Source organism: Mustela nivalis, assembly GCF_964662115.1.
Source record: "Mustela nivalis genome assembly, chromosome: 3".
Taxonomy (NCBI): Eukaryota; Metazoa; Chordata; class Mammalia; order Carnivora; family Mustelidae; genus Mustela; species Mustela nivalis.
In genome coordinates, this window is record NC_139022.1 from 131,672,507 (window position 1) to 131,688,662 (window position 16,156).

The window sequence follows — 16,156 nt, forward strand, 5'->3', positions numbered from 1 at the left end:
TGCTGCTCCTGGACTTGTGGGTAAAACAATCTTTAAACTCCACAGGTGGGAATAAAATAAAAAGGGCTTAATGTGTTTTCTTCGGGAAATCTCAAATATTAACTTCTATATCTATAATTATGTATGCCTATACAATTTTCTTTTTTCTTCCTTTTTAAAAAGCGTACTTTTAATAGAGTATTCTAAATTCCTCAGGAGTTTCACAGGTTTCACTTCAGCAATTTGTAAATCTTGGTAATTATCCCACAAACAGGTAGCCTTTCCTTACCTTTGAAACAGAAAATACAGTCATCAGTTTCTTGGAAGATATCATTAGGCAAAAATTAGTGTACTGTATACAATGATTAGACCATTAAAGCTGAGTTGTACTTTCCAGAATTAAATGGATAAAATCATTTTGAAAAGCATTAAAAAAAGACCTCCTTTGTATTATTATTTTTCTGATCATATCTCTTATTTTAGCTTCCTGCAATTAGCATGTCATTAGAATGAATTTTCCATGTTCTATTACATGGGATTCTAGCAAATAGGGGACAGGCAGGAAGATGGATCTCGAACAATAGGCCAACTAATGTCTATGTATCATAGATTTGCATCTCATATCTGTACATGTTTGGACTCTGCTAGAAATAATTCTACTCTTGAAATACTTAAAGATATATTATGCCTTTCACACATAAGCCTACCCCCTATTAACGCAGTTTATATTTTTTCTTGTTTTTAAAATTCATTGGTCCAAAGTATTTTATTATGCCGGTTGGTGTTCTTTACTGCTGACGTTCTTTCTATTTTTCAGAAACATAAAAATAGCAAAAATAAAATTCTCAAGCCACTGAAGGCAAATGATGATGTTTGTACTGTGTGGCTAAGAGGGAAAAGCCATATTCAAAATGTCATCCTGCTAATGTTACAGATTACGGTTTTCCTGGCTGCCTGTAGATGTGTAAGGGGTACTGTTTGTTTACCAGGCCGCCATGACCCTATTACACAAACCTGTCATCTATTGTGTGGCTAACAGTCTTTTAAATTGCAAATCTGATGCTCTTTAGGGGGCTTCTGGAAAAAAATTCTCACTTTCCTCACCATCCTATTTCTCTTGATTTCTTGCCTGTTGTAAGTGGAAGTTGGGATGTGCTGAATTTGCACCAGGGGTGCAAATGCAGGCTCAATTATAAGCATAAAATTAGAGTCTGTTCACCATTAATCAGCCTGGCTAATTGCTATGCACCACCATTAGCCATATGGTGTGAAAGACAGCTTGCTCTCCCCAAGATGAAATTTCTTCATTGCAGACATGAAATAGTGAGGGCCCTGGATTTTAAAATAGCTTGTTTTAGATATTTAATTTCTAAACAACTTTCTGCAGTGCCTTCTATCAAGGCTAACGGCACAATAAAACTTTGCATTTATGTCACAAAAGCTGTATATTTATAGTACATTGGAGCTATGGTAAAGGAGACACAGAGAATTTAGATCGACAAGAAAGGGCTTGGATGATTCTGTTTTGTTGCAGGCAACGGAAAAAGAAAAAGAAAAAAAAAAATCTGAAAAACACCAGGGGGCTGTGTCTCAGTTGGTTGCAAATTTAAAAAAAAAAAAAAATTATTTTGTTCTGTTGAGAGGGTAACCCCATTGCTTGAGCTGGCTAAAGGACTTATGACCATTGGATTGTACTTACTGTCTCTCTTTGAGGTAAAATCTCTTTGACTTGATGGTGTACAACTCTTTTTGTGGAATTCTGAGAAGGTTTCTGCATTTTTGGTGAATTGGGATCTACCATACAGATCATCATTATATTTTGCTAATACTTAGTGGTTACGTTCTTTAAAAAATATGCCACCCCAAGGATTTTTTAAAGCGGGAGTCCATAGGGATTTGATTATACTGCGTCCTATGTTTAAATGTAAATGGAAAATAGGACCTATGCTTGGTAGGGGAGCCCTAGTCCCCAACCCCCCCAAGCAGGCCAAAGTCAATTTTCTCCCTTTCCAGTGCACAGGACGGTTGCAGGGGATGGGTGCTCTGTTTAGGAAAACATTTTTTTCTATTACCAGTGCCCAGCCTCTTGTGGGACCATGAGTTCCCAGGGCAAGCGCAGGGCAACCTCTTGAAATAGTCTGTTCTTTCTTCCTCTTTTGCTGGCTTGTTCTGATTTTGTCCTTCAGATTTCTACTTAAGCATAGTTTTTAAGTGTCCATGGCCCTTGGCCTGAGTTCTGTCTCCTGGTTATGCATTCCTATTATATCCCATGCTTTTCCTACATAACAGTTGGCACATTGTAACTGTGTGTCCAGGTCCTGTCCTGCTTTGCTGAACAAAGAGCTCCTTGAAGGCAGAGAAGTCACTCAGCTTTCGTCTCTGCTTTAGTTGTCCCATGTGTGAAGTGGGGGGAAATGTTACTTCTCTCATAGGGTAATTGTTAAGATTAAATGCTATGATCCCCATAAATACTTATCGCGGTGCCTGACACATGGTACGTACCAAGTGTCTATTGTTATTCGTGATAGGAAGAGCAGTAGTATTTGTAGTAACACCAGTGGAAACAGAAGTAGTAGTACTAGTAACAGCTACGTCTGCCGTGTCTAGCTAAGTACCTGGTACATAGCTGCTCAGAGTGAAAGATGATAAGAGAACATTGGAGGGAAGTGAAGTGCCTACTACAGCATTAACACACTTTGTTCATTGGAGGTATGGTGGTTAAGGATATATTCATTCATTCTTGTAGCACCTACTGTGTGCAAAAGCACTGTGGAACACAGAGCCAAGAGACTGGTCCTGAAGTAGGAGAGGTTATAGGTTAGCCTGGGAGAGGGCACCTGTCAGCAGATGACCAGACTGCGCTGTCTGTGATGAGGGGTGAAGCAAAGGACTGGGCCTATTCAGAGAAGGGAGGCCATACCCGAAGGTGGGCGGTGGCCACAGGAACGAGGAGGGTGGGAGAGGACAGGAATTTTAGAGGGTGTATGAAGAAGTGTTTGCGCCCATTTGTTGGTGGTCTGGCGGGATTTCTGTGGGAAGACAGGGTTGCAGGTAGGTGGGCTAAGGCCTGGAGCTGGGAAGAGAGTCAGGGCAAAGATAACCGGCATCAGAAATGTCTTTTCCCAGAGGAGGAGTCGAAGCTATGGGCTTCCATGGGATTGGAAAAGGTGGGAGACTATGGATACGTGCTTGGGGAGGGGTCATATTTAGCCAGGAGGGAGAGTATGTTCCAGAATTAGGAGAAAGAACCTTGAGCATACAGGGCATCGAAATAAAAGGAGGGTGTTTCCAAGATAAGGGGCCATCCTCATGATAAGTCCTGGGAAGACCCAGGTGGACTTGAAGAGAGAAAAACACCAGAAAGTCACTGGTGAACTTTGAGAGAGGACATTCAAGTGAGTGCTGAGGCCTGGAAACCAGATTTTATGGGATTAGGTGGCAAGGAATGGTGGTGACTCTGGCAAAGAGAAAAGTGGGCAGTGAAGAAACTAACTCAAGAGAAAAGGAGTTGGTTTTTTTTTTTTGTTTGTTTGTTTGTTTTTTAAAAGATTTTATTTATTTATTTGCGAGAGAGAGAACAAGGGGAAAGGGAGAGGGAAAGCAGGCTCCCGGCCAAGCAAGGAGCCGGATGTGGGGCTCGATCCCAGGACCCCGGAATCATGACCTGAGCTGGAGGCAGATGTGTAACAACGGAGCCTCCCAGGCGCCTCCCCCCCCCCTTTTTTTTTAAAGAAAGTGGGACAACTTGACAGTGCTTGTAAACTAAGGGAAGGAGTAAACTTATCACTAGTCAGACTATTCAGATAATTCGTGTATTTCATTCCATAGCCAGTTGGGCTAAACAGGAAAGATAATCTTGTTTTCTGCAGTGAAGTTTAGAAATTGCGGGGATGCTTTTCCCCAGTTGAGAGAGCCTCTGCTTCTAGGAAGAGATTCCACGTCCCTGTCATGAAGATCTGCAGGTCCCATGACTGGGAAGGGAAGCACGTAAGCATTGCTTGCCCTGGATTAGGAAGCTGTGTGTCAGCTCACGGGAGATAAGCCCCCGTGTCAGGCTGCTAAGGAGGACACTCATATGTTCACTTTTCCCTGGGTGTGTGGAATTATCTGGGAGATGCATGCTCTTGCTAGGGAAAGGGATGCTGTCTTGAGTCCAAAGTGTTTGTAAGATACCGAGTGCTGGGGACCCACTCCTTTGACCCACTCCAACATGCTTTCCTGTCACTTGAGTTACAGGTTGAGAAGGATGTGAAATCATGGGTTTCTGGCTCTGTGACCAAGCCAGTCAGGAAACCCCAAGGCCCCTGACATGTGCCCACTCTGGGGCTCAAAGGCCAGGGCTGTGCCTGGTATAATAAGAACCTACGAAACAGTTTTCAGTGGATGAAGATAAGCGATGAGGGCATAATTGTCACTGTGATTTCTTTCATGAACACAGTAACTTATCCCTTAAAATGCTCTCACGTCTGCGGTCCCAGGTGCGGTGCTGGTTTAGCCTGAGTGCTCTTCTGCCTTCAACCTAAGCGAATCTGTTTTCCCTTCATCCTGTCCTTTTTGGTGAATGCCTGTCTTGTGTGTGGTGGAGGAGGTGGGGCCTACCTTTCTTGGTCCTTCCGAGTTCAGCAGAAGGAACTAGAAGGCAGCTAGGTTTAGAGAAGAGGTGAAAGAGAAGGGTGAGGAAAGACCGCGATGGGGAAGAAGGGCTGGTTCCTGCTCCGCTTGGCTCTGGGCTCAGAAGTAGGAAGAGGGGGTGGGTAGATGTCAGTTCAGTCCAAAGGAAGACATTTGCTCCCCAATTTAAGGTTGATTTTCAGTTTTCGAATGGGAAAGTAGTATTGCCGCACAGAGCAGAAGACTACAGAAGGATGGAAATGAAATGTATACCCCTCCATTCCTTCCCACTTCCTGTTCCACTCCCTACAGGTCACTTCTTGGAAGTTTCTATTCATTTATTCAAAAACCTATTTCCTGAGGGTCTACCGTGCCCTGGGCTCCGTTCTAGCTGCAGTCTGGAACAAAAGGGTCCAAGAGCCTGTCCTCATGGAGAGGCAGACAACATAGAAGAAAATGAATATAAAATAGGATGCGATGAGTGCTAGGGAGAAAAGTGAGACAGGCTGACGGAGGGCTTTGGGGCAGTTCTCCAAGGAAGGGCTCTTTAAGGTGGCGACTTTGTGTAGAGATTTGAGTGGAGTGAGGGGTGAACTGGCTCGTACCCAATTCTCTCTTCTTCCTCCTCCCACTCTCTCTCTTACGCTTTCATTTATTTTTTCCTCCCAGAGATAAGACCGTACCATATACACTATTCAGCAGCTTGGCTTTCTTGATTCCTAATTTGATTTAGACTTCTTCCCATGAGAATGTGTAAAAACCCATCTTCATCCTTTTTAATGCTGTACATCATTCCGTATGACCGTGCGCACACACACACATGCATGTAGATGTGTGCACACACATATGTGCATATCTATAGCTCTTTAAAGTAGGGCTCATCCTGTAGATGCTATCTTGTCACTGCTCCAGGTGCGGAACAGAGCCCAAGAGTCCCAGTTCAGGAATGATGACTGTGTGAGGCGGTGGCATGACCCCCAACCCCCACCCCCCAGACAAGAAACCTGTGGGGAGGCCATTTTTTATACTTTGCATAAAGGGCTTTTTTTTTTTTTTTTTGATGGTAAGCGACCTTCAGCCCCTTTATTTTGTTTTCTCCTCTTTCCTTCATTACCTCCTTTATTCCTGTTCTGTCTTTCCTTCTACACTTCTGTTCTTCACATCTGCCTTTTCCCCTGGGTCCCTTGGGGGCCCAGCAGAGAGAAGTGGTTCTCCTTTATGCTGTGCTTCAACTCATCTGGCTGTGCTCAAGGGCATTTTTATTTTAAGGGGATGAAGAAAGACAGTGCTTAAGTCAAAGGACAGATCTCAGGCTTAGTGTGGCACTTGCTTGGGGGGGGTGATTTGGGCAAGGGTGGGGTGGGAGGGAACCTTCCTTCCGTCAGCGTCAGCCGTGCCTGATCTGAGGGTCGGCTTGGCTTCCCCTATCTGTCGCCTTCCCATTTCCTTGGATCATATTTCCCCCAGTACATTACATCATTCTTGAAGTCATCCGATCGATCAATCAATCAATCAATATTTGAGCTTCTCCATTCTATTTCAGTCCTTACACTACTCATTAGGTGAACAAAATGGGCAGGTTCTTCCTTTACAGAGCATACAGATTCGTGGGAGAGCAGGGTAAGAGGAGAGAGAGTCACCAAATAAACATTCGTGTAAGAATATCATTTGCATTGTGTTACATGTCCTGAAAGAAAAAAAAACCAGAAGGAACCTCAAGGGGGTCAGGGCCAGCCTCTCTGGAGAGGGAGCGTAGAGGCTGAGGCCTGAGCAGGGAGTAGAGGCTGGCTAACCAAGGAGGGGCTGGAGGAGGAACCGTCCAGGCAGAGACGCCTGGGCCCGAGGTCAGACTGAGCGAGGCAGATCAGGAGACTGAAACTGGCCAGTGCGTTTGGAGCGTCACAGGTCAGAGGAGAGTGACAGGAGGCTGGGCAGTAGTCTGGCATCATGGCTCACCATAGATCTATTCTGAGTGCACTGGGAAGCCATTAAGAGGTCTTAGGCAGCGAAGTGATACAGTCCCATTGACATTTTGAAAAGAGCCTTCTGGCTGTCTTAGGAAGTAAAGAGTGGAGGCAGCAGGGCTAGATGGGAGGCTACTGCAGAAGTCCAAGTGAAGAGTGGAAGCGACGTGGATTGGGGTGATGGCCGTGAGGAGAGAGAGAGACAGGCAGGACATGCAGATTCTACTTGGAAGCAGCCATCCCTGGGGGGGTCGAGCCCCTGGAGGACACTGAGTCTGGGCAGGACCTGGTGAGGGTTCCACCATTGGGAACCTGCATGGCCCACTCACTGTTTGAGAAAAGAAGTGGGGGGGAATGGAAAATGATGAGGAGAACTGGGCCTTCCCATCCGCTGGTTTTGTCCCTGGGTAAAGAGGACGTGGGATGTGTTGATAGGCAGCTGTTGGAGACCTGCTGCTTCTGGGGCAGCGGGGGAGCAGCTTTGCTCAGGTTCGGAGGAAGAGGAGGTCGGAGGAGGCAGGAGCAAGGAGTGGTGATGGCCTTCATGCAGCACTTAGCAGGACCAGTCGCAGAGCCCAGCTTTATACCCTGACTGCACTGAATCTGCACCCTGCTCATTAGAGGTGGACACCGTGGTTGTCCCATCATACAGATGAGGAAATGAAGTTTCTGTGGGGTGGAATACCTTGCTTAAGGTGGTACAGGTAGCTCTTTCTGATTTTGGAGCCGGAGTTGTTAACCACCGTGCTGTCTTCTGACAGGCCCTTGAAGTGGACGTGTAGGGGATTAGAGTTAAGGGATGATGGAGTTTCGTTTTTAAATTATTATTTTTTTTTGCAAGCATTCCGATGACTGCGCTTCTCATTCCCTTGTTTCCTCCTCTGTTTCGTGGGCACTGGGATACTTTGGGCTTTCTAGCCCCCATAGTCCTGGTATTTTAAATGTAAGCCTAAAAGAAAATAGTCCTCTTTGAATCAGAAGGGGAAAGGCCAAAATGTAGATGGAGTGAACTTCATCTGGGGCTTTGACAAAGGAGATACGGTTCTTAACTACTGCTTTCCGAAGATATGAGAGACAAAGAGAATTAACACCAAATTTGGAAGCTGATTCTCTTCTCAGATATATAGTTAGGAAAGAGACTTCCCAACTTTGGTGAAAGGCTCTCTATCCAGGAGTATATTTCTGGGTCCTGAAAATGAAATTCAATTCAATGTTTGGTTCTCTCCAGCAGCTTTCTAAATTTAGGTCCTATGATTCACTAAGTAAAATGTGTGTGTGTGTGTGTGTGTGTGTGTGTGTGTGTGTATGCACGTGCCTGTGTAAGAAAGAGGGAGAAAAGTGCATATTTTATTTGTGGCACGTGGTAACGTATAACCCTTGGATAACTTCCTCACTTCCTTGACTGATCAAACACGAGGTTTATAGTGTCCCCCTGGGTGTAGACTGACCAGTGTGCACATATTTTATTTGCCAACAAGTCTCAGATGGATAGTTTTCCACTGACCATGGGTAATTTTCAAAAAACCTTAATTCTGCTCCCCTCCCCCAGACGCATCCCAGTTTTACAGAAACGGACAGTCTTTTCGTCACAGCTGGGGTGGGATTTTGATAGTGGGTGCTTTTCTTGCTCAAGGCTGCTTTTTCTCTAACCTAATTAAGGGCCTCCATTGTGAGTTCTGTGCTAGCCTTTGGATCAACTGTCCATAATACGTCCAGAAAACTTAAATGGTGTCCAGCACAGGACACAGAAGCCAGACAACATGTGGATCTCCACTTTCTTTTATCTCGCCTCTTCTTCGTCTTCATTATTATGTTGTACTTTTATTCTCATGAGAATGGTTCAAAAGCAAACAGTTACAGCTTTAGGATTTTGGGCAGGCTGAGGTTGAAGGCAACGTCTCCCTTGAAAGGGAAAGGAGAAGAAAAAGGAATCCATTTAATACAGAATGACTGGAGGGGGAGAAATCACTCATACCTCATTATTGACGCGCTCCACACAATTAGTGTGATCTTGAGGGAAGAACGTTTGAGCCACCCACAACCCTGAATATTCTCATTGGGTAGAGGTAATAATAATGCATTTCACAGTGAACTCTTCAATAGGGCGGGCAGTGATGGGGAGACCCCATCTTAGGGCTGTCAGTCGGGGCTCCAGGAGAGTCCCTCTTCCTCCCTCCTTCTTTGTTCGGGGAGAGGTTAAGCCTGGCCATTAACCCATAGACGACCCACATAGAATTTTCTGTCCCAGGGATCCGTTGATTGCCAGGTATGGCTTTGTGGTAATTCTAGCATTTGCAACCCAGCAATTTGAGCCTTCTGTCTGCCTAAATGATGATTTTTACATTGTAATGGTTGTACTAAATCCTTTCGCTTTTGCTCCATAGCCGCTGTTGTGACAAGAAGAGCTGTGGCAACCGAAATGAGACTCCCTCAGATCCAGTGATAATTGACAGGTAGGGACCACTCTACTTTCACTGGATTCTTATTCCTCATTATAATGAAACACCTGCCTTGTGTCGCTCACGGGCCAGGGTGGGGAACGCACGTGGCCGAAATGTGCCTGTTGGTCATGGCGAGTCTGCGTCGAGCTTTTGCGATTCCTGGGAAAACCATATGGAATGTTCTTTGGAGGCCCGTGTTCTTGGATTGCCTCGGTTTTTTGTCTGATTCATGCTCTTAAAGGAATGTTTTTTTTCTTTCCTGACTTTCTGTGGCTCAATCCTCATGCTGTGCCAGGAAGCTACAGAAATAAAATAATAATAGTTTGTGATTTATGAAATGTGGTTGGGTGCTTATAAATATTTAACTTCTATTTGAAAAATGTTTGAATCATTATCACTTTTAGCTACAGTAGTTCTGTTGGACGTAATCCATCTACATTTTTAAGGTTTTATTTATGCATAAAAGCAGTTTTAAAGAGATCTGTGAACCAAGACTTTCTCCTGTTATCTCCCGGCGTTTGATGGTAGCTCCTACTGTATTGTAGGTTGATTAATTTATCCTGCTTGTCTTAATTATTGTGTTTTTAAACAGATCCATATTACTAATCTGACATGGCCAAGTAAATCACTGTAGAACAATAAATCTGTTTTAGTTGTTTGGTGCAATTTGGAGTCAGTGTGTGCACATATTATGCGAAGTCGCACTCCAAATATTCATTTTACATTTTAATTATTGAAATTCATTGTATGGAAACATGTATGATAAGCCATTTGTTACATAGCATTATTCATTGAGAGTTAAATGGCTTGGAAGGTTTATAGATATAGTCAATTGTCAGCTAGGGAAAGAGCTCGCACCCTCTACTAGCTGGAAAAGCGTCTTGCAAATTAGACTGACTGATCCCTCGTTGAGGAAATTAACAGCTGAACAAAAGTTCCTCTTTGGGTTGGTAACAATGATTTTTACAAAAAAAAAAAAAAAAAAAAAACCAAACACCCCCCAAACCAAACCAAACAAAAAAACTCCTATATATCTGTGTTCCCAATTCTTTACCTTTTGGGGTAAAGGTACTTTATTGTTTTTCAGTTAACAGAAAAAGCTTCATCGTAATTTATGTCAAAACATTGATTTGTTGATTTTGATTCATGTGATTCTCCAGGCTTCAACCCAATTTTGATTGCCAACTAGCTTTAGAAAGCTTACATTTCAATCAGATATTTTAACCAAGTATCTCTCTGATGTTCACCCCAAACAAACACCTTTGCTTGATAACTGAGTATTAATAGACTCGATTCAAAGTTAATACACATGGACGTTTCGTGTGCAGTGAGGTCGTATGCCACCTGTAGGGCTGGAACAGTATGTTTATCTACGCAAGCAGACGGGCCATTCGAGTAATTCCTTTTTTTCTGCAATGGAAGAGAAGTCTTCAAATGAAAAAGGTCAAAACTAAATATAACCTTTATGCTGTTTGTTTTATTTAAAGCCATCTTTTTGAAATACCATTTTCAGCAAGTTTTTCTTAATGCTTCTGTTAAAAAGAAAGTGTTCTGATCAAAGGACCAGCCCAAATAGTCCCCCAAACTTTGAAACTATTAGCATTCTGTTCTGCCGCACAGTTTCTTTTGGTGTAGATGATGACAAGCACCGGACCTTGCCACCCGCAATGAAAACACTTCTTTTGCTTGTGAATGGGTTAAGCTTTTAAGTTCTTCATTTGGTTTTAAGCCGTGACTCTGATATGGAAGGTTGATATGACTGTGGTTTGAATAACATTTGATTTTGACCTGTTCTTGTGGGTTGCGATGGCATAAGAAACTTGACTCAGCAGCGCTGTAATTAGCCCGGCCCGTGTTTTTGAAACAGGATTGTGTTACCTGGATTGCATTAGTGTGCCTTCTATTGTTGCCGTCTAGCATCTGTCCCAGTAGGGTACTTAAAACCTTTCCTTGGCTGGGGTAGTTCAAACAATTTAGGCAAAATAAGTATGCACTTTATACTGTTGGTGGCTGGAGAGATATTACTCATGACATTTCTCCTTTTCATTTTTTCCCGTTTTGGTTTGACAAAGTAGAAAACTGTGTAGCCAATGTTGGTCTCTTAAGAGAGGAGTGTTTTAAAACCGGCTGAAACCTAGTGGATCTGCAGAAACCTCAACATATGTTTATTTGCTGGCGATTGCCACTGTCTCCCATGAACTGTCTTTTCAAGCAGTGATGCCAGCTGATATGCAAAACCCCATTTAGCTATTTTTATTTGCATCCGAGTTTTCAGAATTTATTTGTCCTTGAGTCTGCCAAAGGTTTTTAAAAGCTCCAACCCTGTCTCTGCTGATATGTGAAACTTTCATTTTTAACAATGAGAGAAGAAAATAACAACAAGAAAAGAACTCACACGAGGAAGGGCAAAATAGAAAAGATTTTTCAATTCCATAAAATTGCAGCAAAGGGAAAAAAAAATGATGGCAACCGTGTTTGAATTTCATAGTTTCCAATTTGATTCTATATTACCGATTGCATAATATCTGCGTTACGTGCTTAGGGTTTGATTTGCTTTCAGATTTATGGATGTGAATCTCTGCATATTTTGCAAAAATAGGTTATGGGGCCTGCATTCAGTAGCAACAGTAACTGTTTTTACAAGATGCACACAATATGCAATTATGGAGCTTGAGGTACAGGCAATCACTGCGTTAGGATTTAGCATAGTTTTAACACGAAGTCACCTTTTGGGCACCAAAAATTTTTAGCTCCCTTGGCTTGTCCTTCGGATTTTGGAAGAACACTGCTATTTTTATCAGTCAAAAGACTTTTAGCAGTGGTTATACAGGAAAACTATTTATAGGATAGATAGAAGAGGTTTTCTGGTCATACGGCAATGGTGCAGGCTAAGCTATTTCTGTGTTAAATTTTGGCTGTATTTTTTGCTGCCAGTGATTTGGGGACATCAGCTTGGCATATTCTATCAAAAAGGTGGAATTAACAAAATCAGCAGTTGCATGTTGTGATTTAGAAAGTGGGTTTTTGCCTTCCTTCTTTTATAAGAGCATGCCACAAAGTGAGAAAAATATGACCCAAATTCTTTTTACATTTGTGACAATTTGTGAAGTCACTCCCAAAAAGTTTAGAGGAAGATTTCTGTAAATGTAGAAAGTGTGCCTGTGGAGTTGACTGCCAGGTTATATTTCGGCCTGATGCCAAATGGCTTGATTAAGAATTATAAAGACCAGGATGTGCCCAGCGATGCAGATATTTGGGCTGCATAGACATGGAAAAAGTCATGTGTGTTATGTTTAATAACCGATGACCAGGAACTAATAACAGCAAATTTCATTATCATTGAGGTAAATGTGGTAATTATTGTTAAAGTAAAAAGCAAAAACTGACTTGCTGTTATTAGATTAAGGTGGAGATTGATTTAACATATTCACTCAGTAACTCATATTTGAATTTAAAAGGTTTGCAATAAAATTCATGTTTAGAAATTGAATAAATTGTAGTTTTATTACCACATTGGATATCCTTGTGTCCTAACCTTTTTCCTTGGAGTTATCTTAGTTCAATAAATAAAACCTCATTAGACTATTCCCATTTCAACGAGTTTATTAAATTTTGCAGGAGTAATTAGCATAAGCTGTGCTAATTTTTCTGGAAGACTAATGAGGGAGGTTCTTAATTAGGTTTACTTTGTAAGAATCAGAAAAGATGGTAATGACAAAAGTCACACAGGGTAGTCTGAATTGGGAACCCAGTTTTTCTGAATCTATTAAAAAAATCTTCCCTTTTCTACATAGAAACTTCTTTATAAATACTTGAACTGAATATAGTAAGTGTGCAGACTGTTATACCGTATCTGGTTGGTTAAGGTTACCGTCCATTCTTGATTTGCTTCACAAAACTCTTTATTTTCCTATCCTTCACTCACTAAACTATCTTTGAGCAATGATACGGGCAAATACAGATGGTCCTACAAAAACATTTCTTTCTCCAAATTATATGAGTTATACGATAGGGTTCCTTTTGCACAGAGCCCTGAAGTTTTCGGCCAGATTAGCTGTACTTATTTCCGGTAGGGCAGGATAGGGTACGGCTCAATATTTGTTTGTTTGTTTGGTTTTTCAATGTAGGATCAGTGTGATTGATGAAATAGACCAGTAAGTATAGGAACAAAATAAGTGCCCAATTTTTCATGTCCTTGCACTGTGGATCCTGGGTTGTTAACATGTGGAATATTTTTCTTTTAATAGATAGAAATAAGAAAGGGTGAGATTCCTCCTCAGATTATGTTTTCCTCTCTCATGTGAATTTAGACATAGTCCTTTTGAGATGTAACAGGGCTTGAGTAGCCTGCACGTTTTGAGTTCCTCCGCGGCTGGTATTATAAACATGGATTTTTAAAGCCTGTTGACTAATATATCTCTAAACATTTTGGATTTGCTTATTATAACTTTAACAGATTTGTTTTTCTTTTCCATTTATAAGATCCCTGGGTCTATGTTTGAGATGTAAGCCTTGTGATACATTTAAAAAAAAATACATGAATTTTATAACATGAAAAACTCAATTTGTTTAGAATTATGGCTCTTCAGGCCACACTGACCCAAGGGGGTCCTGAAAAAAAAAAAAAAAAAAGCCTGTATTTGTCTTTTCCAGGATTATCTAAAGATCTTCCATATCTCAATCACTTTCATTTAAGGAACAGTAGTTGAATTTGCTTTATGATTATTATCTTAAATAGAATGTTCAGGAGTGAAAATAATACAATGTTTATTTTACCTGTTGAATTTACATGACATACAGCATATGAAAAGCCAATGTCAGGGTTGTACAGAGAAGAAATTTTTCTCAAGATCTGTTCTTCAATGGAGAGGTCTAAATACTATGACTGAACTTTTTAGAAAAGTCCAGTATTGTCTTATTGACATTTAATTTCCTGATGAAATTGGTCCGATATATTTATATAACGGGAAGACAACAGTAAAACTTTAGAATTCCCATAGAGTTGGGTGGGGTGTGTTATCAAGTCCTCAACTCTGTGAACATAACATATACTTTGTTGCAAATGAGGCTTTTCCTCAGAGTTTCATTTCCTTGACCCTTCAACTCTTATTATTTTGGCCTCTACCCAGTTTTTAGAAGGGCCAACCACTGCACATAATCGCAATGTAAGATACACAAACTGCTGTCTGGGGCATGAACAAGCAGAGGTAGAAATGCATTTCTTGGAGTTCTGATAAGTCTTTATACCATCTGATTTCTTAACCTTGAATGCTCGGTTAAAATAAAAGGAGGAGGACTTCACCCTTTAAAATTGCCCCAGGCAGGATAATTGCTGTCTTCTCGGTTGGATAGAGAGGTTTGCATTTTTCCAAACGTGAGAAGCCAGCATTGACATGGAGCCTGAATTTATGATTGTTTATTAACCCTAGTGTATTTAAACATTTGTTTTCTCAGTGGGAATTCCTATGTGATTATTAGCAATGAGACTTATGTGAGAGAGTATCACTCTAAATTTTATCACATATCAGATAATACCATTCTGAATATGAGATGAGCCGTGTACATTTGTGTGCAGTTTGCTACCGTGATAAGAAAATAGCAAATACAATAAGCTAATAGCAGTCTGTATTCCATTTGCTATCAGCTATTCCCAAATACACAGCCAGGATGCATTAACATGCATTTCAAATATGCTGACAATATATCATAATGCAAAGTACTTTTACATGGTATAATACTACTGCAGACACTGTATAATGAACAACAGTGGTTTTCCTGTAAAGGAAGTAATGGCAGCAACTTCCAAGAAATGTATTTAACGAAGCTTCAGAGAATCAGCAGTGTGTGTGTGTGTGTGTGTGTGCTTGTGGTGGGGGTTTTTAATCCCATGTCCTCATAACTTTGCTTTTGTGACAGTTTTGGAAAAATACAGAAAAGCAGTACAAAGTCCCCTGTGTGTCATCTAGCAACTTTGCATAGTCAGTTTGTGATGAGAATATATCATTATATTAAATATGCTTTTACTTTTCTAACTGAAGTTGCTTAGAATGAAAAAAAAAAAAAAAACCCCAAAACCCTCCCCAAGGGCAACTTTCCATTGATAAATTCCCCTCACTCCTCTCTAACAGCCGGGACCTGACTAAACTCTCTAAGAAGACCTGACCAGATTTTAAAAAGTCCATTTAGAGTTTCCTTCATATAAAGAGATGGTATTTTGGTCATTTTAACTGGTGGGAAGTATTATCTGAAATAGAGTGCTAATTCCTCATTCTCTCTTCTCCCCCACCCTAGCCCTCGTTTTACAAACTGGGTAACTTTATCCTGTTCTGGACAATATAACAGCGACCTAAATACTCCAGTTGCAATCAATGAAATATGGTGAACAGTACAGGTTTGTTTTTGGTAGCTTACTGGCTTTAAAGGTGTGGGTAGATGAAGATAAATCTTCCTTGCAAACTCTCCAGTTACAAGCCTTTGTCCAGAAGCAAATGAAGGTTTTAATGTTACAGTACTTATTGTAATAGAATTTTAATTGCCTTAATCCTGCTAAAGTGTGAAGCTGAGTGTGTGTGCGTATGTGTGTGTGTTCTTCATGGGGAGGGGAATCAAGCCAGAAAAAAAACCCTGCATATTTTCAATGGGGGATGGGGTCACATATGGTAAATGATGCAAACTTAATGAACCTGATTCGGGGGGAAAAGAATGCCACCGGCGTTTCATCCGTGTAACATATACTCTACTTTCAGTGGGAACCGAGTGGTCTTCGCTGTGCTTTGGGGATTTTTATTTTTGAAGGTGAAGTGCTTCGTTTCAGTTCCAAACTTGCCTGCAAACCCTACTTGGAAAGACTTAACTAGACAAGCTGGCAAATTATATAGCTTGATCCCACACAATAACCTCCAAAATGGCACTCGGTAACTATACCATCCCGCTAACTGTTGGAGGCACAATAGTTTTGTAATATAATATAAAGTAATAGTGTTAGCCAACACATCTTTAATAAGATATTGTTCGTGCCTTTGCCATATGCTACAGAGCAGGCTCTCACTCGGTGGGCCTTTTGATTCCTCTCAATAAGATTATTTCAAATACTCTAATCCTGAATCATTGACATGAATACAAAAGCCTAGTGACATCTAATAGATGCCTCTTAGCTTTGCT

At 41.3% G+C, this 16,156-nt stretch overlaps 1 protein-coding gene across 8 annotated transcripts in view; it reads left to right on the top strand.

The window, feature by feature from the left end:
* EBF1 (EBF transcription factor 1) overlaps positions 1 to 16,156 on the top strand; it is a 383,907-nt gene that overhangs the window by 16,254 nt on the left and 351,497 nt on the right. For all 8 annotated transcript variants that reach the window (XM_082724997.1, XM_082725001.1, XM_082724998.1 and 5 more), the window contains exon 6: positions 8,939 to 9,007. In XM_082724997.1, coding sequence (XP_082581123.1) covers positions 8,939 to 9,007 — 69 coding nt within the window. The remainder of the gene's footprint in view (positions 1 to 8,938; positions 9,008 to 16,156) is intronic.